Here is a 26,436-nt window from a genome sequence, read left to right as displayed (position 1 = left end):
TATCAAGAATGTGTCCCAAAACCAAGGCCTGTAAAATATTTCTGTTCAAATCCTATGCCTGTCACAGTCTTCGTCTGCACCATCCTGTCTGCGTCTCCAGCACTACACTTCCCAGGATCCTCTTGTCTCCACACCTGAACTCACTCCCTCATCAGCCTCCCGTTCAGCGTCCTGTATTCATCTGTTTCACCTGTTTTCACCTCGTTTAGTTTGATTCCTGTGTGTATTTAGTTCCTTCCCATTCAGTCTGTCCTTGTCGGTCGATGTGAATGTCACCCTGTGTTTCGCCTGCCTGTCTCCTGTTAATTTGAGAATAAACCTTTTGTATTGGAGCTTTTCTGGACTCTGCCTGTTCGTCCTTCTGCCTGAACCCGCACCCGTGACAGATCGACCGACCCCCAAAAAAGGGATTAAAATGGATTTAGCCGCTGTACAGCTTCTCCTCCTGGAGCAGGAGGATCAATCCCTCGAGGCCCACACACAGAGGTATTTGGATTTGGTACCTCATGTTCACTATGATGTTACCAGCCTCTGTGTGTTCTTCCGGGCAGGCCTAAATGCTGAAACCCAGGCACGCCTGCCCGGAGACGGGCCTCGAGGGGACTTTGCGGCCTATGTGGAGTGGGTGCTGGTGTCATGTGGATCTCCCTTTACCCTGTATGACGTCACCAGCCCCACTCCATCGCTCGAATGCTCTCCAGAGACTGAATGCTCTTCACCGCTGGTTCCGTCCAGCTCTCCAGAGATTGAATGCTCTTCATCGCTGGTTCCGTCCAGCTCTCCAGAGATTGAATGCTCTTCATCGCTGGTTCCGTCCAGCTCTCCAGAGATTGAATGCTCTTCACCGCTGGTTCCGTCCAGCTCTCCAGAGACTGTATGCTCTTCACCGCTGGTTCCGTCCAGCTCTCCAGAGACTGAATGCTCTTCACCGCTGGTTCCGTCCAGCTCTCCAGAGATTGAATGCTCTTCACCGCTGGTTCCGTCCAGCTCTCCAGAGACTGTATGCTCTTCACTGCTGGTTCCGTCCAGCCCTCCAGAGACTGTATGCTCTTCACTACTGGTTCCGTCCAGCCCTCCAGAGACTGAATGCTCTTCACTGCTGGTTCCGTCCAGCCCTCCAGAGACTGTATGCTCTTCACAGCTGGTTCCGTCCAGCCCTCCAGAGACTGTATGCTCTTCACTGCTGGTTCCGTCCAGCTCTCCAGAGACCGTCCAGCCAGCGCCAGAGACCGTCCAGCCAGCGCCAGAGACCGTCCAGCCAGCGCCAGAGACCGTCCAGCCTGCGCCAGAGACCGTCCAGCCTGCGCCAGAGACCGTCCAGCCTGCGCCAGAGACCGTCCAGCCAGCGCCAGGGACCGTCCAGCCAGCGCCAGGGACCGTCCAGCCAGCGCCAGGGACCGTCCAGCCAGCGCCAGGGACCGTCCAGCCAGCGCCAGGGACCGCCCAGCCAGCGCCAGAGACCGTCCAGCCAGCGCCAGAGACCGTCCAGCCAGCGCCAGGGACCGTCCAGCCAGCGCCAGAGACCGTCCAGCCAGCGCCAGAGACCGTCAAGCCAGCGCCAGAGACCGTCCAGCCAGCGCCAGGGACCGTCCAGCCAGCGCCAGGGACCGTCCAGCCAGCGCCAGAGACCGGGATCCCACCCAGCCTCCCTCTCCCGCCTCCTCTCATCTGTCCTCCCTCTGCTCTCCTGCCCTTCAGCTCCCCGAAACCAGCCTGGTCGGTGTATCCCCGGTCTTCGCCTCACACCTCCTCCTCTGAGACACTTCCTCGGCCCCCGGTCCCATCGGCTCCCCCGTGGCTGCTACCTCCCTCAGCTCCTCCATGGTCCCACAGTCCACCAGCTCGGCCAGGCTCCCTCGTCCCTCCGAACTCCCTGCACTCCCTCGTCATCCTCCCCTCACCTATGGACTTCCTTACTTTGGCTCCGCCCCGTTTTGTCACCCCTTCGGTTCAGTTGGACTCCTCACTCCCTCCAGTCACCCGTCAGCCCTCACGCACTCTGACCTCACCGTGTCCCTCTGTGCCCCTGTCAGCACTTCTGTCACCAGAGCCTGCGGTGTCCCCTTGCTCCCTCGGTCCCTCCTCAGCACCCATCGTCGTCTGTCCCTCAGCTACACCCTGGTCTCCTCTCCCATCCGCTCCGCCCCTGTCAGTCGGCCCCCTGGTGTTGTCAGCCCCACTACCATCGGCTCCACCAGGGGTCCTCCCTCCAGCTGCTCCGCCCTGGTCTCGCCCTCAGCCGGCTCCGCCCTGGTCTCGCCCTCAGCCGGCTCCGCCCTGGTCTCGCCCTCAGCCTGCTCCGCCCTGGTCTCGCCCTCAGCCTGCTCCGCCCTGGTCTCGCCCTCAGCCTGCTCCGCCCTGGTCTCGCCCTCAGCCTGCTCCGCCCTGGCCACGCCCTCAGCCTGCTCCGCCCTGGCCACGCCCTCAGCCTGCTCCGCCCTGGCCACGCCCTCAGCCTGCTCCGCCCTGGCCACGCCCTCAGCCTGCTTTGCCCTGGGGACGCCCTCAGCCTGCTCCGCCCTGGGGACGCCCTCAGCCTGCTCCGCCCTGGCCACGCCCTCAGCCTGCTCCGCCCTGGTCTCGCCCTCAGCCTGCTCCACCCTGGCCACGCCCTCAGCCTGCTCCGCCCTGGCCACGCCCCGCCCAGCCCCCAGTTCGTCCCCCGTCCTTCCTCTGTTATGCGGCGTGAGGTCACGCCTCCCGGGAGGGGGGAGTTCTGTCACAGTCTTCGTCTGCACCATCCTGTCTGCGTCTCCAGCACTACACTTCCCAGGATCCTCTTGTCTCCACACCTGAACTCACTCCCTCATCAGCCTCCCGTTCAGCGTCCTGTATTCATCTGTTTCACCTGTTTTCACCTCGTTTAGTTTGATTCCTGTGTGTATTTAGTTCCTTCCCATTCAGTCTGTCCTTGTCGGTCGATGTGAATGTCACCCTGTGTTTCGCCTGCCTGTTTCCTGTTAATTTGAGAATAAACCTTTTGTATTGGAGCTTTTCTGGACTCTGCCTGTTCGTCCTTCTGCCTGAACCCGCACCCGTGACAATGCCTTTATATTGTCAGCCCTTGAAATTACTTGTTTTACAGCCTGAAAATCACATTATATGGGAAGCAATATTTGGACATTAATTTAATGAAAATATTATTCCTAGGCAGTCCACACTTTGTTGGGTGGAAGACAAATATGTCAATATGACTGAACCATTACAAGTTTGTACGGCATGCCTTAAATTTGGAAAATGTAGGAAAAAAGTGTGAAAAGCCTGACATTAAGGGTAGCATAAACTAAACCTAAGAGGGTGCAGCAACAGTTTTCCTGGATTTTGTCTGATTTGACACAGAATGACCCAGCTGCATGTCATTTGGCTTAAATCATTCCTCTCAGCTACTAGACAGTGATACATTTTGAAAAATAAAACATGTTTTGCGCTTCAATATCTGATCCTGCTATTATGAAACACAATTTTGACTGTTTATCTCTTTTTTTATGTGATAAAAAACTATATTTAATATAATAATTTTGACTATGTATTGGTATGTAATTTGCGGTGGGGAAAAAGCTTTAAAACGGACCCTGAAAGTGCTTGAAAAGTGCTTGAATTTGAACTTGAAAAAGGTGTACGAACCCTGTAGATAGATAGATAGATAGATAGATAGATAGATAGCAGTAGAGCATCAGCTCAAAGACACTTTTATTGGGCCTGAAAGAGTCTTTTGTATGACACTGACTGTAATCACATGCTGTTTCTCCTTATCATTGAGTTACTGTTCATCTCAGGGAAACTTTAACTATTATCATCATTACTCTCTAATAATAACTTCTTCTGGTGGAAGTCCGAGCATCACAGTCTGTGTGTCTAATGGCGTTTTCTGTGGTTTCTCCTCTTGTTTGTTTGTTGCTCTTCTCATAGAAGGACTGAAATCTGACCTGCTCTCTCGTTTTCTCTGTAGCCCACTGTGCTGAGAAATGTGTGCATGGCCGCTGTGTGGCCCCGAACACCTGTCAGTGTGAGCCGGGCTGGGGAGGGGCTGACTGCTCCAGCGGTGAGTGTCTCTCTCTCTCTCTGTCAGTGTGAGCCTGGCTGGGGAGGGGCGTGAGTCCTGCAGCTGCGCCTGTCCGTCTCTCTTTCGCTCTCTATCTCTCCCTCCCTCTCTCTCACTCTCTCTCTCTCATAGTCCCTCTCTTCTAGTCTCTAAACTTTAACTTTAACATGTCTTTAAGCACAAATCTATGACAGATGACATCCAGATTGTTATCTGAGCTTTTCCTGCTCTGTGTACGAAATCACTCACGACACATTATCTTTATACATTTTTGAACAAATTAACACATCTCAGCCTTTTAATGATTATTAGTGTTTGAACATTAGTTTTTTTTTAAATATTTCAGCCCTTTAATTGAAGTTTTTCAGATGTAGTATCTCTGATTTTGTTGATGCTTGTATTTGAAACTTTCATTCATCACAGATTTTTAGTCTCTTGAACTCTATAGCTATTAACACTTATTATTATTTTCTTTGGTTTTGCATTATTTAAATGAGACAAAAATATTGTTTTTAATATGTTTTAAACTGTTCCCTGAGGTTGACTTAATAATTTTGGTGAGATTATTATTACATCAAAAGTAGACATAATTTAGAAATAAATGACAATTTTCTACCCTGTTTTTGACCCTCTTGACCTTCAGTGCCTGCTATGACTGGGTAAAATATTTGCATATAGAATAAAACGTATCGGGTTACGACTGTAACCTTTGTTCCCTGAGAAGGGAACGAGATACTGCGTCGTTACGACACTTTGGGGGAATGCCCCCCAGCGTAACGCCTCTGAAGCATGAATGAAACTAAGTCAATCGTGATTCGTGTTGCGTCATGACATAACGTGTAACCAAGGGGCAACCTCCCCGTCTCTCTCTTGAAGCCAACATGGAAGTGAATTAAACAGCAATTCATCGAGTGGCCACATGAGGCTGGCTGCAAAAGCGAGTCAAATCTGTATCTCTCCCAAGTTAAATTGTCTAACCTCACAGCAGAAAAAAACATGTTTACAGCCTGGTGGCAAGTAGTTGTTTTGGTCTATATCGCTAATTTTGCCCTTCATGACGACTGTGAGGGGGGTTTCTAGTTCATTTACTGTTTTTATCATCTGAGAAACTGAGAGGCGGCCAAAATCAGATTGTAAAATGGACTGAATTAAAGCTCTTTACGAACTTGACGTGAGATGCCGACTGACATTGGTGCTTGCCTTGAATCACTGTCACATGCACAAGCTTAGAGCAATATTGTAAGTAACTAATACATTTTTAACTAACAGAATAATAATGCATCACAATGCACATAGTTGACTGCTTGTATGTTGTGAGAAATGTGTGTGATCTGTGTTATGTACTTGTACTGTATATGCTCTTAACTAATTGCCCCTTGTGAGATTAATAATGTTGATAAAAAAGTAAAGTAAATAGTCTCACTTTTAGTTACGTCTTAGCTATTATAATATTTCGAAGGGCAAAAACATGAACTTTAACCATTGGCTTTACTTTTTCAATCAGCTGTCAAATCAGCGCGAGGGCAGTAGAGCAGTAGCATAGCATTAGTACCTCAGCTCCACCCGCGTCCCGCCTCTTTGCCCATTTTAATTTATCCGGTAGTGACGAGAGGTGACGCACTGCCAAGATGGCGACGGCCGGCCCCGCCCACTTTAGGCTTCAAAAACACTTTTCAGAAAACTATGGGTGACGTCACGGATACTACGTCCATATTTTTTTACAGTCTATACGTGTAATGCATACATGGAAGCTACAAAGAGATGCAGGCACTCAACAGAGTTAGCTTCTGTAATGAATCAAGTCGCTCTCAGGCAGGGGCAGGCGTAGCAAAGGGTTACACTCGTAAGCCAAGAGGTTCCCTTACAGTCATAACTACAACTTGGGGAAAGAAAACTCACTCTGCCACAATGAACCCCTCCTGTCCAAGTGTGAGGTTGAAACCGGCACACTTAGGATGAGAGCACTCGTGCACCTGGCGCTGAAGGAAGGTCCAAAATATAAAATCTCATCAGTGTGTGAGGGGTGGCCCACCCAGCTGCATCACATACTTCTTGGATAAGGGCCCCTGAGAGGAGGGCTCTAGAGGGGACCATGCCTCTGGTTGAGTGAGCCCTCATGGCCAATTGTGAAGGCAAGCTGTGCACCTGACAGGCCAGTGAAATATCCTGAACTATATAGTCCGACTTTTGCCATCGAGAAGACCTTTGAAAATATATCATGAGAGCTTTGACAGAGCAGAGCAAATTAAGTCTCTCGTCATCCGCCTTTATGTGAGGTGGAGGATGGAATGCCTGTAGAATCGTAGGCAGTGCTGTGTTAGAAGGCACCTTAGGGTTATAGCCGGGCATAGGATGCAAGATAGCCTTAATATTCCCAGGAGCAAACCCCAGGCACTCGGAAGATATAGAGAAGGCCTGATGATCTCCTACTCGTTTTAGAGACGTGATGGCTAATAGAAAAGCTACCTTGAGGGAACATTTCTTGGCCTCAGCCGACTCTAGAGGTTTGAAGGGGGTCCAGGAGTGATATTATGTCTGAAAACCAGACTCGGGCAGGCCACTAGGAGTAGCCTGACCCCGTTGCGACAGACCCTCTCCAGAACCACTGGGAGCAGAGTGATCAGGGAAGAGAAAATTACAGTGGACAGTGTGTCTTCGAGATGCAAACAGATCCCCTTTCACTGGGCCGAACCTCTCACATATTGACTTCACCACCTCAGGAAGGAGTCTCCATTCCCCGGGCCTCAGCCCCTGCCTTGACAGGGTGTCTGCTCCCTGATTCCGGTCCCCTGGGATGTATGTTGCTCTGAGAGACCACAGTCTCCCCTTGGACCACAGGAGGATCTGATGCGCCAGTCTGCATAGACAGCGTGATCTTATAACCCCCTGAGGATTTAGATAGGACATCCCTGACATATTATCTAATCTCACAAGAACGTGGTGACCCTTGAGGTCTGGCAGAAACCTCCAATTTATGGTGCCAGGAGGAATGATAGTCCTGCCATAGACCTTTTGTAAAGCGACCATCCATGACGTGCCCCAGCCCGTGAGGGAGGCATCTGTCGAAATGGCTTTCTGGTGACATGATGCTCTCAGCATGAGACCTTGGGACAGGAACCAAAGTGTCTTCCACATAGATAGGGAACGTAGGCATCTGCACGTAAACCTGATCATGCGGAACAGGTTCCCCCTCGGGGAAAACCCCTTTGGTTTTCAACCACCACTGGCTAGTACAATAAGATAATGCAGCTCCAATGCTTGCTATTACCTCAACTGTTTTTATCTAGCCCCCTATCGGGTGTGTCTCAATCAGCTACAGAGCTTGTGAATCAGTATATGATTCTGCAACTGAGATTCCCTGATTCCCTGATCAGTGCGCTGACTCCAGAACTTGGGAGCTGATATGACTGAGATTCCCTGATTAGTGCGCTGACTCCAGAACTAGGGAGCTGATTGAGAGTGAGATTCCATGATCAGTGCGCTGACTCCTGAACTTGGGAGCCGATTGAGACTGAGATTCCCTGATCAGTGCGCTGACTCCTAAATGAGGGAGCTGATTGAGACTGAGATTCCATGATCAGTGCGCTGACTCCAGAACTAGGGAGCTGATTGAGACTGAGATTCCCTGATCAGTGTGCTGACTCCTGAACGAGGCAGCTGATTGGGACTGAGATTCCCTGATAAGTGCGTTGACTCCAGAACTTGGGAGCTGATTGAGACTGATATTCCCTGATCAGTGTGCTGACTCCTGAACGAGGCAGCTGATTGAGACTGAGATTCCCTGATCAGTGTGCTGACTCCTGAACGAGGCAGCTGATTGAGACTGAGATTCCCTGATCAGTGCTCTGACTCCAGAACTAGGGAGCTGATTGAGACTGAGATTCCCTGATCAGTGCACTGACTCCTTAACTAGGGAGCTGATTGAGACAGGGATTTCCTGATCAGTGCGCTGACTCCAGAACTAGGGAGCTGATTGAGACTGAGATTCCCTGATCAGTGTTCTGACTCCTTAAGTCAAGTCAAGTCAAGTCAAATATATTTATATAGCACTTTTCACAATACAGATTCTATCAAAGCTGCTTCACAGTATCAATCAAGACAACATAACAGTGTTTGTTTATTAATTGAAAAAAGACAATCAAGTTTGGTAGAGCTGATCAATGGTATGATGGGGTCATTTAATTATGAATATCCCCAACTGAGCAAGCCAAAGGCAACAGTGGCAAGGAACCGAAAAACTCCATCAAGTGACCCGATGGTGTCCTAAAACTCCATCAGATGACCCAATGGAGAGAAAAAAAAACCTTGGGAGAACCCAGGCTCAGTCTGGGGCCAGTTCTCCTCTGGCGTTTATGAACTAGAGGCCAAATTTACAGTAACTGTAAAATAAAAAAAAAATTGATATGAATGCCAGGCTAAATAAATGCATCTTTAGTCTAGTTTTAAACTGGGAGAGTGAGTCTGAGCAACGAACAATATCAGGAAGGCTATTCCAGAGCTTCAGAGCTAAAATGTGAAAATGCTCTCCCTCCTTTGTTGGATCTGGATATCTAGGAATGACCAGAAGCCTCGAATTTAGTGATGTTCAGATGTGAAGATCTGTTAAATAGACTGGCAATACCTGTTAAATAGTCAAAAGCAATACCTTGTAATTAATACGGAACTTTATAGGTAACCAATGAAGGTGATGATAGAATCGGTGTTATATGATCATATTTTCTTGACCTAGTAAGAACTCTAGCAGCTGCATTTTGGACTAACTGTAGCTTGTTTATTGAGGATGCAGGACAACCAGCTAATAAAGCATTACAGTAATCTAGTCTCGAGTTTTCTGCATCAGAACTTTTCTGCATCAGAGACAGATAGCTTGTTACATAACTTAGCGATGTTTCTAAGGTGGAAAAAGGCTGTTTTTGTAACATATGAAATATGCTTTTCAAAAGACAGGTTGCAGTCTAATATAACACCCAGGTCTTTTACTGTAGCGGATAAAGTAACAGGGCATCCTAATATGTTAAAGTCGTGCTGCGAAAGGTTTTGTGGAAGGTTTTTAGAACCGATAAGTATTGCCTCTGTCTTGTCTGGATTTAATAAAAGAAAATTACGCGCCATCCAATCTTTTATATCTTTAACAGTCTGTCAATTTGGATAATTTAGCTTATTCATCTGGCCGTGATGAAATATATATTTGAGTGTCATCAGCATAACAATGGAAACTAATTACATGTTTCCTTATAATATTACCAAGTGGCAGCCTATATATTGAAAATAATAGAGGGCCTAACACAGATCCCTGCGGCACTCCATAAGTTGCCGAAGTTATGATCGATTTTTCTCCATTTAAGTAGACGAAATGGTAGCGGTCAGATAAGTATGACCTGAACCAGCTTTATGCTTGTCCTTGAACACCAGTGTAGTTCTGTAGTCGATCTAAGAGTATTGTGTGATCTATAGTATCGAACGCAGCGCTAAGATCAAGTAAAACTAGTATTGAGATACAGCCTTGGTCCGAAGCTAGAAGTAGATCATTTGTGATTCTAACAAGCGCAGTTTCAGTGCTATGATGTGGCCTGAATCCAGACTGAAACTTTTCATAGATGTCGTTTTCTTGCAAGAAAGAGCCGAGTTGAGCGGACACAACTTTTTCTAATATTTTTGACAGATTTGAGATGGGTCTGTAATTTGCTAGGTGTTACGCCTGCATGTTTACCCCTACTGGCTCTGCTGCACAGTGCAGACGTTAGTTTTTGCAACAGGTGTATTCAATTCCTAATTAACTCCTTTAGTATAAAGACCTGTGACTTGGTGTGAGAGATCTCTCACATCTCTCTCACATTATTTCTTTAGTATCGTTGTTTTCCCATATTTATTTTTAGTGCCAGATATTGTTTATTTAGTAACCACGCGCGTGTGTTTTTCCCCCTCCCCTAGACATCGTTTTTTTTTTTATTATTTAATATTTGTTTTTTTTTTGGTTGATAATAAATTGGTTTATTGTTAAAACATTTCTTGTTTGCCTCTTTTATGTTGCAGTATATGAGCCAGCCGTAACACTAGGTTATTTAGATCTACTAAACTGTAACGGGATATTTTGTTCAGGTGTCGTCTGTTTATTTGTTAGTCTAGCCACGGTGTTAAATAAAAACCTTGGCTTATTTTGGTTATTTTCTATTAGTTTGCTGAGGTGCTCAGCCCTGGCCATTTTAAGAGCCTTTTTATAACGTGACATACTGTCTTTCCACGCGATTCTAAAGACCTCTAAATTAGTTTTTTCCATTTACGCTCTAAATTTTGGGTTTCTCTCTTTAAAACATGCATAGTATTATTGTACCATGGTGCTATACTTTTTTCTCTGACGTTTTTTAATCTAATGGGTGCAACAATATCCAATGTTCTAGAGAGAATGGAGGTCATAGTGCTGGTTAGTTCGTCTAGTTCATCTGTTTGTTTGGGTTCAGGCAGCAGCTGAGTCAGATCAGATAAGCTATTTGAGAAATTATCTATGGTGGATGGAAGAATTGTTCTACCTGGTCGATAACGTGGTGCAGCATGACATATTACAGCAGTACGTAATATGCAAGTAACCATGTAATGGTCAGTGACATTGTCACTTTGTGGAATGATATCTATATCGGTTAGATCAGTTCCATATGATATAATTAAATCGAGTGTATGATTAAGACGATTGGTCCGGTGACGTTTTGCTTGACTCCGAAGGAGTTTAATAAATCTGTGAACGCAACCCCTAACGCATCATTTGAATTATCTACGTGTATGTTAAAATCTCCAACAATTAATGCTTTATCAACATTGACCAATAGATCTGATCTGCAAACTCTTTTAAGAAGTCGGCGTAAGGCCCTGGAGGTCTATATACGGTAGCCAATGCTAGAGATAATAGGGATTTTTTCCTTACATCTAACAGCGTAACATTTAGCACAAGTACTTCAAATGAATTAAACCTACGACGAGTTTTCTGAGTAACATTAAGGATATCTCTGTAGATTGTTGACCACGACCGGTCAGACGGGGCTCATGCTTATAACAGTATCGTGGCGGAGTAGACTCATTTAGACCGAAATAATCATTTGGTTTAAGCCAGGTTTCAGTAAGGCACAGAACATCGAAATTATTATCTGTGACCATTTCATTTACAATAACCGCTTTAGGTGTGATCGATCTAATGTTTAGAAGACCTAGCTTTAGAAATTGTTTTTGTTCACTAGTAGCGAGATTTTTTGTTTGAATAACAACTAGATTTTTTCTTGATCCCGCGGTAGATTTATTATTTGATCTCAGTAAACGAGGGATAGAAACAGTTTCTATGCAATGTTAGAGACTGTCATTTGGAATTTTGGTTACTAGTTAAATGGTATTACAGTTTTTCTCGATTGCTTAAACACATTTCTTGAAACTATGCCTCTTATTCTCAAAACAGTAAACACAAATCCATAACGTCTCACCCAGTTTCCCAAACAACCTATTTTCAGGTCAAAATGAAACTCTACATTCAAAACCATTCACTCTTGCTGAAAAAACAAACTTTGCCCTCAGACAGGACACACAAGCCCTCAAAATAACACACACTACAACATAGTCTAACACACTGGTCCAATAAATTCAAAACGTCCTCGGGTTACGACTGTAACCCTTGTTCCCTGAGAAGGGAACGAGAACTGCGTCCAAGTGACACTTTGGGGGAACGCCCCTCAGCGTAGCGTCTCTGAAGCATGAATGAAACTAAGCCAATCTCCGATTGGATCAACGTGATGACGTGATGTGTGACGACACATAGGCGGAAGCATATATAAGGAACCGGCACACACAACATGTCAGCTTCTGTGATGAAGCAAGCGCTCCCAGGCAGGGGAAGGCATGGCCACGAGACGCAGTTCTCGTTCGCTTCTCAGGGAACAAGGGTTACAGTCGTAACCCGAGGACGTTCCCTATCGAGGGAACTCAAACTGCGTCCAAGTGACACTTTGGGGGAACGAGTACCCACTACGCCACAACGCGCCCTGCCTGTCCTGGTGTGAAGCTGCTCACAGGCACACTCAGGACGCGAGCACAAGAGAGCCGGGTGTCGACGGAATGTCTAAGCTGTAAAACCTAATTAAGGTATGTGGGGTAGCCCATCCAGCTGCATCGCAGACTTCCTGGATGGGGGCCCCTGCGAGAAGGGCCCTAGAGGATGCTATACCTCTAGTGGAATGGGCCCTCACAGCCAAAGGTGAAGGCATACCGCGCACCTGATAAGCTGTGGAAATCGCATTGACAATCCAGTTGCTGATGGTTTGTTTTGAGGCCGGAAACCCCTTTTTGGGCGACCCGAAACATACCAGCAACTGGTCCGCCTTCCGCCATGAAGAGGACCTCTGAATATATATCCCTAGTCCTCTGACAGGGCAGGTCTCTCCTCATCCGCCGTCAGGTGAGGTGGGGGATGAAATGCCTGCAGAACCGTAGGCCGTGCCACATTAGATGGCACCTTAGGCAGATAGCCAGGCCTAGGGTGAAGGATGGCCTTAATGTTGCCTAGAGCAAACTCCAGGCACTCGTTAGATATGGAGAGCGCCTGAAGATCTCCCACCCTCCTCAGAGAAGTGATGGCCAACAGAAAAGCGCCCTACAGCGTTAGGTTCTTGGCCTCAGCCGACTCCAGTGGCTCGAAGGGGCACTCAGCCAATCCTTCTAGAACTACTGCCAGGTCCCAAGAGGGAACCCTGGTACGAGCCGCAGGTCTCATCCTCCAAGCTCCACGGAGGAAACGTACGATCAATTGGTGTCTCCCCAGAGACCCATCACCCAACGGAGCGTGGAAAGCCGCAATGGCAGCCACGTACACCTTGAGCGTGGACGGGGTAAGACCAGAGGAGAAGCGATCTTGGAGGAACTCCAGCACTGAAGCCACTGGGCAGTTAACTGGGTCAACCTCACGCCTCCTACACCAATCAATAAACACATTCCACTTTAAACCATACAGTTTCCTCGTGGAGGGAGCTCTAGAGCTGAGTATGGTCTCCACTACTCCAGCTGACAGGCCGGCCTCTAGGTACTGTGCCCCCTCAGGGGCCAGACCCACAGTTTCCATAACTCCGGCCGAGGGTGAAATATTGAGCCCCCCGCCTGTGTCAGCAGGTCCCTCCTGAGGGGAATCTCCCACGGAGGGCCGTCTAGGAGCAATATTATGTCCGAAAACCATACTCGGGCCGGCCACAACGGGGCTACCAACCGTAGACTGATCCCGTCGCGACAGACCCTTTCCAGAACTCCCGGGAGCAGAGCGATCGGGGGAAATGCATACAGACGCAGCCTCGGCCACGTCTGCACCATAGCATCCAGCCCCAGTGGGGCTGGAGGGGTGAGGGAAAACCACAGCGGACAGTGGGCCGTCTCTCGAGACGCAAACAGGTCCACTTCCACAGGGCCGAACCTCTGACATATCGACTCCACCACCTCGGGGTAAAGTCTCCAATCCCCGGGCCTCAGCCCCTGTCTCGACAGGACGTCTGCTCCCTGATTTAGACTTCCCGGGATGTATGTTGCTCTCAGAGACAACAGTTTCCCCTGGGACCACAGGAGGATCTGATGCGCCAGTCTGCATAGAGGGCAAGACCTCAGCCCCCCCTGATGGTTTATATAGGCCACCACTGAGGTCCGGCAGGAAGCTCCTCAGAGCCCGGGAGACCGCCAACATTTCCAGGCAGTTTATGTGCCAGGAGGAATGATGGTCCCGCCATAGGCCTGTCGTGAAGCGGCCGTCCATGACCGTGCCCCAGCCCGTGAGGGAAGCGTCTGTCGAAACGGTTTTCCGGCGACATGGCGCTCCCAACACTGGACCTTGGGACAAGAACCAAGCTTTCTTCCACATAACCAGAGAACGAAGGCATCTGCGCATAACTCTGATTGTGCGGAACGGGTTTCCCCTCGGGGAGAACCCCTTGGTTTTTAACCACCACTGGAGGGCCCTCATGTGCAGCAGGCCAAATGGAATGATGTTGGACGCTGCTGCCATGAGTCCCAGCACTCTCTGGAAATGCTTGACAGTGACGGCTTGGCCTAGCTTTATCCCAGCCACTGTGGCCAGAATGGACTCGACTCGCGCAGGCGACAATCGTGCCCGCATTACGACCGAATCCCATACCACTCCCAGGAACGTAGTCCTTTGGGCTGGTATCAACACGCTCTTCTTTGTGTTTAGTCTCAACCCCAGTTTCTGGATGTGGGCAAGAACAACATCTCGATGCTGAACCGCCAGCTCTTGAGACTGGGCCAGAATCAGCCAGTCGTCTATATAGTTGAGCACCCTGATGCCCTGGAGCCTCAGAGGTGCTAGAGCTACATCCATACATTTGGTGAATGTGCGGGGAGAGAGAGCTAGGCCGAATGGAAGAACCCGATATTGGTACGCTTCGCCCCCGAAAGCGAACCTCAGGAACTTCCTGTGGGATGGAAGGATGGATATATGAAAGTATGCGTCCTTCAGATCTATCGTGACGAACCAATCCTCGGATTGGATCTGACTCACGATCATGGAAATAGTGAGCATCTTGAACCTGAATCTCCTCAGAGAGCGGTTCAGATATCTGAGATCTATGATCGGACGCAACCCCCCATCTTTTTTGGGAACTATAAAGTAGCGGCTGTAAAACCCGGACTCCCTGTCTAGTGGAGGAATATGCTCTATGCCCCCCTTTGCCAGCAGGGAGTTTACTTCCTGTTCCAATACCCGACCCTGCGTCGGGTTGACTACAGTCCAGACCACCCCGTTGAATCTGGGTGGGTGGAACCCGAACTGCAGCCTGTACCCGTATTGTATCGTGCGCAGCGCCCACGGGGAAATATTCGCTAGATTTTTCCCTGCATCGAAATATTTCGCCAAGGGAACCAGGCTCTCGAGCCTGGTTTCGGGTATTAATCGGGATTCGTTCTCGACCGCCTGAAACGGATCTCCGGCAGGACTGGACCGAAAACGATTCTCGATGGGCGAACGCAATCGCTGCCCGTCCGCAGGCTCGTGGGGCGGACAAAGCAGCTTGCGATCGCTGGAAACCGATGCGTCCCGAAACGTACTTGACGGCGGGAGAACAACATCGATTTCCTGCGGGCTCCGCGAGGGAGACGACCTCAGTCGCTCCATCACGGGTGGGGCCGCCCGCAGAGATCCTAGCACTGCTAGGACCTCTTAGATGTTTTCTTAGCCTGCAGGACGGCCCTCAGGTCGCCCTGCTTGGCTTGCGGCTTAGATTGAGAGCGCCGTCTATGCCCCCAAGCTCCTTGAGGGGGGGCTCTAGACGCGACGCTCTCTCTCTGAACCTGCCTGTAGGTGGAGGAGCTGGTACCTGGCTGAGGCTGCGACTGCCCACTGGGGGCAGACTTCCTGGATACTGAGCGACGAGGGAGAAATTGTTTGAAGGCCGCTGATTGATTTTTCGCCTCCTGAAACCTGTCGACAACGGTATTAACAGCGTCGCCGAACAGGCCAGAAGGCGAAATCGGGGCATCAAGGAGGAAAGCCCTGTCTTTCTCCCTGATGCCCGTCAGATTTGACCATAAATGTCTCTCCGAGACCACCATTGCCGCCATGGAGCGACCGACAGCGCGGGCCGTCTCTTTGGTGACTCGGAGAGACAAATCAGCGACCTTCCTCAACTCCGCCACATCCTCCGGAGTTGGTCCCTCGCCCTCATCAATATCCTTAAGAAGGTCGGCCTGGTACGCTTGGAGAAGCGCCATGGTGTGAAGACTCGCACCAGCCCGACCCGCAGCCATATATGCCCTGCACACCAGTGAAGATGTTTCTCTGCATGGCTTGGTGGGCAGCACCGGGGCTTTAAAGGATGATGCCGACTCAGGTGATAAATAATTAGCCAAAGGCTGTTCAACCCGCGGCATCATCCCATAACCATTCTCTCGTGCCCCCATGATATTACTATATTTTAATATAGTGGGATTGGAAACACGAGAAGAATGGGGTTTCTTCCACGATTTACACACCTCAGTATGCAAATCGGGAAAAAACGGTAAGCCCCGATGATGAGGTTGTTCCCTGTGCTGCAGGAAGCGCTCATCTAATTTGCTTTTAACTTGCACTTCCTGCTTTTCTTGTGGCCAATCGATCTTTAAATGAGCCACTGCACGGGAAACAACCTCTACCAGCTCCTCATATGCGGGGACACGGGGTGGCGAGTCATCCCCGAAGTCCCCGCCCCCTTCGATGCTGAGCACGTCCACCTCCTCGGAAGCAGACAGCTCAAGCATCGGATCCTCGACTCGCGCAGAAGAAGCCGCCGAGCGGGCTTCTGCGCGAGGCTCGAGGGCATCGGAACTGTCCGATGAATCCCGAGAAGGTGCCTCAGCAGCCTCGGGATCCCCAGACAGATCCATTTGCGAGCCCCATGAAGAGCGTCGCCGCGCCGCCTCGGCGGACGCGGGTCCCGCACCACGGGGCTCACGAGGCTGACCCTCTTCATTGAAAAGGGCCAGCCGGGAACGCAGCACGCGGAGCGGTAAAGCCTCACAATGCTCACAAGCAGCTCCCTCGAGAGCTGCCTGCGCGTGCTGCATTCCCAGACAATGTGTACACAGTTGGTGTGTGTCCCCGCCCGTGATGTAGCGAGGGCAAGGGTGCACACACCGCCTGAAATTCACACTCGCCATTATTTAGATTTTAGGGAGATATACTTGCTTAGACAGACAAACAATAAATAAGACTGACAGTCACAGAGAGCGCTTAGCTGAAGAACAGAAAGCTGACATGTTGTGTGTGCCGGTTCCTTATATATGCTTCCGCCTATGTGTCGTCACACATCACGTCATCACGTTGATCCAATCGGAGATTGGCTTAGTTTCATTCATGCTTCAGAGACGCTACGCTGAGGGGCGTTCCCCCAAAGTGTCACTTGGACGCAGTTTGAGTTCCCTCGATAGGGAACAACATTTCCAAAACTGGTAAGTTATGTTACTTGTGGTTCCCCTCCTCACAAACTTTTTCACATGACAAAAGACACAACCAATGGATACATTGGCACATTTTTATTCATTCATGTACTACACAGTACCACAAAAAAAAAAAAAAAAAAGATTATTCCACCTCAGCCTCCTGCCTTTGGTCTGGGTCAAGCCAATCCTCCTTCACCACGTCCTCCTCTTCCTCTTCTTCCTCCTCCTTCACCATATCCTCTTCCTCCTCCTTCATCACATCCTCCTCTTCCTCTTCTTCCTCCTCCTTCACCATATCCTCTTCCTCCTCCTTCACCACGTCCTCCTCTTCCTCTTCTTTCTCCTCTTCCTCCTCCTTCACCATATCCTCTTCCGCTCCCTCCACGTCCTCTTCCTTCATTTCTTTGTGGATCCATTGTTCCAAAACTCAGATGAACTGACTCTGGCACTTTTAGGCACCTTGAAAGTTCTGATTGATGTGTGTTAAATTGTGACTCTCAGTGTTTTCATCTGGGTAATTGTGTGCTAAGTGAGCTGAAACTATGCTGACTTGAGTGAACAATATTGAATGCTAGTGCTTTCTAAATGACCACATGGTCTAGGCAATGAGAAATTAAGGGATTTGTGTGTAGAGTTTTGCAGTGATTGTTCAACAATTCTGATTCATGTGTCAAAACAGGGAATAGTGTTTATAGTTTAGGGAAATGGGTGTGCTTTTTGATAAATGGCATTATGGTTTTGAAATTTTAGTTCAAAAGCCTGGTTATAGTGTTTAAGCAATTAAGAAAAACTGTAACTAGTATTTGGTGATGTTATCCGACAGAAGATCTGCCCCGATTCTACTTGGATGTAAGCCATCAGCACGGAACAGCCTCGGTCGCTCCCAAAACAGATTTCAATTATTTACAAAGAGCAGTTTCTGCTCAGTGCACCATGATGATAACCATTAATTTAGCGCAAATAATCTCCTGAACTTTTCATGCCCTAGTCGGTACGTAGGAAGTGGTCCAGACACTATAATCGATGTTTCAGGCGATGTGGTGCGTACTGTATCGATAAGGCTCGTGAAGTCTTTCTTCAGAACCTCCGTCTGTCGGAACCTAGTGTCGTTAGATCCCGCGTGCAGCATAACAGCTCCGACACGCTTTTCACCATTCAAAATCTCAGTTACCCGCGCAGTGATATCGAGAACACGAGCCACCAGGAAAGCAATGACTGTGCACCTTACTTTTGCCTAACGTAGCGTGGACGTGCCGGACGGTGGAATCGCCGATGATCACAGCATTACGTTCCGTTCCACGAAGAGGGGAGAGGCGGTTCCGGGTGGAGATCTCGAAAACCGGAGGCGACGAAAAGATTCTTGTCCTGGCTCGCGGCTTCCGCGGAACCACCCAAGCTTCGTGGTGGTGTGTTGGAGCCGGAGAGAATGAAACCATGGCTGATCGTGACCTGGATGCTCGGGACCAATGCTGAGAAACGCACAGAGTAGATGTGGTCAGCGTCAGCGGGTTACTAATCACTGATTCGTTTGCATCAGCGCGTGATGTTTCAAGAGCTAAACGCCGGTCTCTCAGCTCAGCTTGTTTCTTTAGAAGGTCACGGGTCTGCTTAATTAGGGAACTGATTTAGACTGAGATTCCCTGATCAGTGCTGACTCCTCAACTAGGGAGCTGATTGAGACTGAGATTCCCTGATCAGTGTGCTGACTCCAGAACTAGGGAGCTGATTGAGATGCACCCATGTTTGCTGGAGAATGACCTGGGCATGTTGTCATGTGCAGACAGACCATCAGCAGTCCTGAGCTTCAACTCTTCTTGTTGTGTCTGGGTCCCAGTGTCCCTCAGGACCTGGATCAGTTAACCACTGCTGGGTTTTATTGCAGTGACACTTGAAGAGGGATTTGGCAGCATGGTTGCAGTCAGCTGTGAGATGACTTTAATTCACTCTGAAGACTCATTGTATCTGGCCTTTCCGGGCCACAAAACAGGAACAAAACACTGCCCTGAATTGAGGCTGAAGGAAAAAAGGCCTTTCTTCAAGAGCAAAGAGCAAAACAAAGAGAAGACAGTGGTTGGCCAGAATCACAGGAAATTACCTCAGGGCTAAGCTCATGTGATGTCAGATGTAGGCCGGGGTGGCACAATGAACCAACATTCTCCAAATAGATGTTATTTGCCTCAAATCCTTTATTAGGATTAAAAAAAGCAACTTTATAATAACTTTCACGAATAAATCAATAACAAACATTATAAAGTGCTTAACAGAACATTAGTTAATAAATATTCACATAGCTAGAAATATCAGATATGCTTGTTACAGTTTTTTTCGATTGCTAAACAACAGTGAGCACAACTGGGGCTACATGTGCAAAACTCTAACTACAGTCTGCACAGCAGCAGTTCATGTGGACCAAACTCTAGTTTGTTTTTCATTGCTTGAACACAGTTTTCAAAACTCTACACACTTATCCCATTATGTATCCATTTATGTGTTTGTTGGAGAGGGGTGAAACCAAGAGTAAATTTGGCTGATGGTCTCCCTGTTTCTGTATTGCTACCTGTATTTGTATCACTCTTTTCATAATCATGTGCAATTTTAATTTTAAATTTGTTATACCTGCCCAGGGACTACAGGTGGAAATTAGCAAATGTTGCTACAACCTGGCCCAAGACATATTCTCTTGTTTTAACAAGTTTACAGTTTTTTTTCGATTGCTAAACGACAGTGAGCACGACTGGAGCTAAATGTGCAAAACTCTAACTACAGTCTGCATTACCAACTCTTAACACACGGCTCAAAACAGGCTCAGTGTGCACAACACTATGCACAACCCTCACTGAGATAACACACACTGTCACTCAGAACACACTGAGAGGAAAAACAGTAGCATCAAACACCAATGCAGAAAATCCAAACTTTTCATCTTTGCAGTTTCAACAATTTCACACTTCATACAAAGTAATATTTTCTTCAAAGAAAACAGTGACATTCTTTCATTTGATATTTTTACATTTTTAGAACATAACAATTGAAAATTAGCAGTTTGCTTCAATAGTCTGTAGTAATTTACAGAATTAATGAGAAAAAAAGGTAGAAACTAAAGTACATACTGTAATACTGTAACCCTGCCTATCTCAAGCATTAGGCCACAAGTTTTCATCCTTTCAGCTGAAATTGTTTGAAAATCAGCAGTGTGTGAAAGGCACAAGGCTGAAATTTTTTCTGTTTTGAATGAGTGGTTCACAGTTTTGACAGCAGTGTGTTAGCATTTGAACAAAGTGCTGTAAATCCACAGTGTTGTGCAGGTTGTGGTTAAAGTCATGGGATAAGTGTGTAGAGTTTTGAAAACTGTGTTCAAGCAATGAAAAGCGATCTAGAGTTTGGTCCACATGAACTGCTGCTGTGCAGACTGTAGTTAGAGTTTTGCACATGTAGCTCCAGTTGTGCTCCACTGTGGTTTAGCAATCGAAAAAAACTGTAATGTTTAATGTGCATTGTCCCTGTTTCAAATAAAATAATTTCCATTTCCATTCCATGACTTTAAGCACAACCTGCACAACACTGTGGATTTACAGCACTTTGTTCAAATGCTAACACACTACTGTCAAAACCGTGAACCATACATTCAAAACAGAATAAATTTCTAGCCTGTGGCCTGATGCAAGAGGCAGGATTAGTCCCTCAATTATTTGTTCAAATTACAGTGTGTACTTTTAGTTTCTACCTTTTTTTTCTCATTACTGTAATTCTGTAAATTACTACAGACTATTGAAGCAAACTGCTAATTTTCATTTACCTTACAGTTTTTGCCCATTGCTATAACACATTTTGCAAAATTTCGCTCATTGTGCCAAAACTCTACACACAAGTAAACGTGACACAACACTGGGAAATATACCATTCGCATCTGTGTCAAATTGAAACTCTACGATCAAAACCTAACATTCCTTTGTCAAAATGTAACTCTGATAACAAAATGACACATACTTGCACCTTATGCTAACACTTTCAGATCAGAGGGAACACACTAGTCTACTTTATATAAAACACTGCCGTCTTTGATTTTGACTGTTTATTCAGAAGGCATATTTTCAGGAGGCACATTTTCAAACAACCAAAAAAGCAAACAGGCCTACTCAATATTGTACATAGCACTGTTCATTGCAGTAAGATAAATTCAGATAAAGCAAAAAAAAAATAAATAAAAAATAAAAAATATATATATATATATATATACAGTTTTTGCCCATTGCTTGAACACTATAGAACCATGCTTAGACTAAAGTAACACAACTTGAAGCTTTTTTTACCATGCCTCAAACACATGTACCCATACTTTAAACAAAAGCGTTGCTTTGCACTCTAGTTGCAATTCTCCAACACACTTACTCCTTTATGCAACACACTTGGTCCTTCATACTACACTCTATTTCATACATAAGACACTTTGTTCAAAAATGAAATCTCAGGGTGCCATTTGGAAAACACATGTATTCAAAATACAAAACACATTGGGTTATTGCAACCACTCAAATACACATCCGAAGGCACTTAATTGCAAAACTGAACACCAATCAGCCAGCTACAAAAAGCCCTCAGTTTAGCCATTTGAAGAACTTTGCAAGCATGGATAGAGGGAGGGAGGGCAAGAGGAAGAGGAGGAGGAGGAGGTCAAGGTCAAAGAGGCCATGCACGGACTCTGATGATATACTGTAAGAGCAACTTTGGTGGACCACGTAAACAACCATGGCCTGACGATGAGGGAGGCTGGGCAGAGAGTCCAGCCACATTTACATAAGGCGCTTCACAGTGACATCTATAATAAGAACATTCCGACTAGAAAACAGGTATGTCTTCACCTTTCTACCTTCTACTCCACTCAGATGGTATTTACAGCACTATAGTGTATATCACATCAATGACTAGAAGACCTTTTGGGAGAGGACGCCAACGCCTGTTCACACAACAGAAGGAACTCACCATTGTGGACCTAGTGAGGGCAGACAATGCCATCCGTCTCCACCAGAAAATACTTGCTGACAGAACAGTGTTCAACAACATAAACCATGTAAGGATCACCAACATCAGACGCATCTTGGGAAAACACAGCATCACCATGAAGCAGCTCTACAGAGCCCCATTTGAGAGGAACAGTGACAGGGTCAAAGGACTTCGAGCTGAATATATATGGGTAAGTGTAACTGTCGTTTACATGTACAATGCAGTAATGGTGAAATCCAGTACCAGCTGAATATGCACCATATCAGGACCACATGGATCCATTTGGAGAGCTTCACAGGTACCTGTGATGGGGTGAGGGTTCTGTATGGGTGTTACTATAGTGCAGCAATATGCTCTATACTGCATGCAACAACCAACATATACTCACATTTCTAGATGCTCTCCATAATGTATGTATACTGTAATATATATAGTGTTTTTTTCTATTACAGTATTACTGTATTATATATATATTTTTTGCTTTATCTGAATTTATCTTACTGCAATGTACAGTGCTGCAATGTACAATATTGAGAAGGCCTGTTTGCTTTTTTGGTTGTTTGAAAATGTTCCTCCTGAAAATATGCCTTCTGAATAAACAGTCAAAATCAAAGACTGCAGTGTTTTATATAAAGTAGACTAGTGTGTTCCCTCTGATCTTAAAGTGTTAGCATATGGTGCAAGTATGTGTCATTTTGTCATCAGAGTTACATTTTGACAAAGGAATGTTAGGTTTTGATCGTAGAGTTTCAATTTGACACAGATGTCAATGGTATATTTTCCAGTGTTGTGTCATGTTTACTTGTGTGTAGAGTTTTGGCACAATGAGCGAAATTTTGCAAAATGTGTTCAAGCAATAGGCAAAAACTGTAATAATAAAAAAACACTATATATATTTTACATACATTATGGAGAGCATCTAGAAATGTGAGTATATGTTGGCTATTGTATGCACTATAGCATCTATTACTGCACTATAGTGCTACACATACCCTAAACGAACCCTCACCCCATCACAGAGGTACCTGTGTAGCTCTCCAAATGGATCCATGTGGTCCTGATATGGTACATATTCAGCTGGTACTGGATTTCACCAATACTGTATTGTACATGTAAAGGACAGTTACACTTATCCATATATAAGTCCTTTGACCCTGTCACTGTTCTTCTCAAATGGGACTCTGTAGAGCTGCTTCATGGTGATGCTGTGTTTCCCCAAGATGCATCTGATGGTGATCCTCACATGGTTTATGTTGTTGAACACTATTCTGTCTGCGAGTATTTTCTGGTGGAGACGGATGGCATTGTCTGCCCTCACTAGGTCCACAATGGCGAGTTCCTTTTGTTGTGTGAACAGGCGTTGGCGTCCTCTCCCAAAAGGTCTTCTAGTCATTGATGTGATATACACTACAGTGCTGTAAATACCATCTGAGTGGAGTAGAAGGTAGAGAGGTGAAGACATATCTGTTTTCTAGTCGGAATGTTATAGATGTCATTGTGAAGCGGCTTACTGTAAATGTGGCTGGACTCTCTGCCCAGCCTCCCTCATCGTCAGGCCATGGTTGATTACATTGTCCACCAAAGTTGCTCTTACAATATATCATCAGAGTCCGTGCATGTCCTCTTCGACCTTGACCTCCTCCTCCTCCTCCTCCTCTTCCTCTTGCTCTCCCTCCCTCTATCCATGCTTGCAAAGTTCTTCAAATGGCTAAACTGAGGGCTTTTTGTAGTTGGCTGATTGGTGTTCAGTTTTGCAATAAAGTGCCTTCGGATGTGTATTTGAGTGGTTGTAATAACCCAATGTGTTTTGTATTTTGAATACAAGTGTTTTCCAAATGGCACCCTGAGATTTCTCTTTTGAACAAAGTGTCTTATGTATGAAATAGAGTGTAGTATGAAGAACCAAGTGTGTTGCATAAAGGAGTAAGTGTGTTGCAGAATTGCAACTAGAGTGCAAAGCAACGCTTTTGTTTAAAGTATGGGTACATGTGTTTGAGGCATGGTAACAAAAGCTTCAAGTTGTGTTACTTTAGTCTAAGCATGGGTCTATAGTGTTCAAGCAATGGGCAAAAACTGTAAAGAATTGTAATGTTCTAAAAATGTAAATAAATCATATGAAAGAATGTCACTCTTTTCTTTGAAGAAAATATTACTTTGTATGAAGTCACTAAAATTGTTCAAACTGTAAAGAAGAAAAGTTTGTATTTTCTGTATTGGTGTTTGATTCTATTGTTTATACTCTCAGTGTGTTCTAAATGACAGTGTGTGTTATCTCATTGAGGGTTATGCATATGTTTGACTGCTTTGAGCCTGTTTTGAGCCATGTAGAGTTGTGTTGCTTGGAATGAGTTTTGCAGTTGATGTGAACTGTTTAGCGCAGGTGACTGTTGGTGCAGACTGTAGTTAGAGTTTTGCACATTCAGCTCCAGTTGTGCTCACTGCCGTTTAGCAATCGAAAAAACTGTAATAGGTAAACACTAATGGAGATCATTCAAATGCTTTCAAATGTCATTAAACTTTCACTTCTTTAAAATACTACAAATGATTTTTTTATTTACGTCATCATAATACATATATACTGTATATCCATATGAATCGATACTGAATGGATCGAATCGCAAGCTTCCTGCGGTGGCTTGGGTTTCTCTGATGAAGCCGACAGAAGCGACACTGGTGGTGTTGTGCTGTGTTTCATTGGTGGTGTTGTGCTGTGTTTCAGTAGTGGTGTTTTGCTGTGTTTCACTGGTGGTGTTGTGCTATGTTTCACTTGTGGTGTTGTGCTGTGTTTCACTGGGCGAGTTGTGCTGTGTTTAACTGCTGCATTAGAGTATATCTCTGCAGTGGTTTGAGCGTCTCAGTGATCGGTGTTGTGAAGTGAGTCCGTGCGAGAGACACACAGTTTCATGCTTCCAGATCTAGATTGCAATGTTCTTATTTACTCATTGTCAGTTAGCTAAAGCAGTGCTGGTCTCCTGGATGCATGGTTGAAACACCTTTTGATTGAAGCTTTGACACAAAAGGGTTTTTGATAGTGTTTGTGATATTGTGACACGTTCAGTTCATGCATTGAAGTTTTTCCATTTGAGCAAATGATAGGAATATCTCTTGGACATTTGACTGGTATGCAGCGTGAGTTTGTAATGGATGAGAGGATGCTGAATAGACTCAATAGAGTCAATGTGGACAAGCCTGATGTTGAACTGGGTCATGGTTCACTAAAGCACTCTAGGAAGATTTGCCTGAAGGAACAGTATGGAGGTTTCAATGAGGTTGTGTGGAAGACATCACAAGCCTGACATATAGAAGATAAAACACTAATATTTTCATGTGAAAGTCAGATTTGAACTCAAGCTGGGTGAATTAGGGTAATCTGGGACACCTAAACTCTGATCACAGTAAAAGTTAAAGGGATACTCCACTTTTTTTTGGAAACAAGCTCATTTTACAACTCCCCCAGAGTTAAACTGTTGAGTTTTACCGTTTTTGAATCCATTCAGACGATTTTTTTTATATTTAGAAGAATATCAGTAACCAGACAGTTTCTGGTCCCATTGACTTCCATAGTAGGAAAAAAATATACTATGGAAGTCAATGAGACCAGAAACTGTCTGGTTACTGATATTCTTCTTAATATCAGAAAATCAGCTGAATGGATTCAAAAACAGTAAAACTCAACAGTTTAACTCTGGGGGAGTTGTAAAATAAGCCTATTTCCCCAAAAAAGTGGAGTATCCCTTTAAAAGTATGTCTCGGTTACCCTCAGAATAACACAGGGTTCATGGAAAGCCTGGAATTAGCAGGGATTTTTCCCGGCCTGTGGATAAATAAAATCTTAAAAGTGAGTTCATAGCTTTCTGCTTTCAGAGCAGTGATGTATGAAGTACACAAGTCCTGTACTTTGTGGATCCCTGATAATATATACCATCATACACCTGACACAATGTGTGTACAAACAAACTCAAATGAGCCTAATGCAACTTTTCATTAAGAAAAAGAAGATCCTAGAAAAAGAGACTCAATGTTGTTGTCATTCTCAAATGACTAGCATCTCTTATTCTAAAATAACATTGTACTTGTCTTGACACATTTGCAAAAGCCAATCATGCATGAGTCAGATTATTCATTCCTATTTCCAGAAATGCACAGCTTTGTCATGCTTAAAAACGAACTCAGCAAACACATGGTCATCAGTCTCTTAAGTGTTCCGTCAGTGAGTTCAGGTTGTGTGAACAGTGGAAGCTCATTAGATCATCACATGTTGTTCTTGTGTATATGAGTTGGTTCATTTGCAGTGGATTGTGTGTTTGTTTCTCTAAGTATTAATACACAGCTGTTTGATTATGAACCTCCTGCCACATATTGTTATAATGCTGTGGCTGGAGCGAGAGGGTCGCCGGACTGCAGATGATGGTGTGGCTGTCATTTCTCAGTGTTTAAAGAGGCTACATGCG

The 26,436-nt window shown here is 46.0% G+C and overlaps 1 protein-coding gene across 1 annotated transcript in view; it reads left to right on the top strand.

The window, feature by feature from the left end:
- megf10 (multiple EGF-like-domains 10) overlaps window positions 1-26,436 on the top strand; it is a 172,118-nt gene that overhangs the window by 53,247 nt on the left and 92,435 nt on the right. The window contains exon 5 of the mRNA XM_089126385.1: window positions 3,950-4,042. Coding sequence (XP_088982511.1) covers window positions 3,950-4,042 — 93 coding nt within the window. The remainder of the gene's footprint in view (window positions 1-3,949; window positions 4,043-26,436) is intronic.

This window comes from Pimephales promelas, chromosome 23 (assembly GCF_988280905.1).
Source record: "Pimephales promelas chromosome 23, fPimPro1.hap1.1, whole genome shotgun sequence".
Taxonomy (NCBI): Eukaryota; Metazoa; Chordata; class Actinopteri; order Cypriniformes; family Leuciscidae; genus Pimephales; species Pimephales promelas.
The sequence above is the reverse complement of the archived record's forward strand: the minus strand, read 5'-3'. Positions and strand labels throughout refer to the sequence as shown.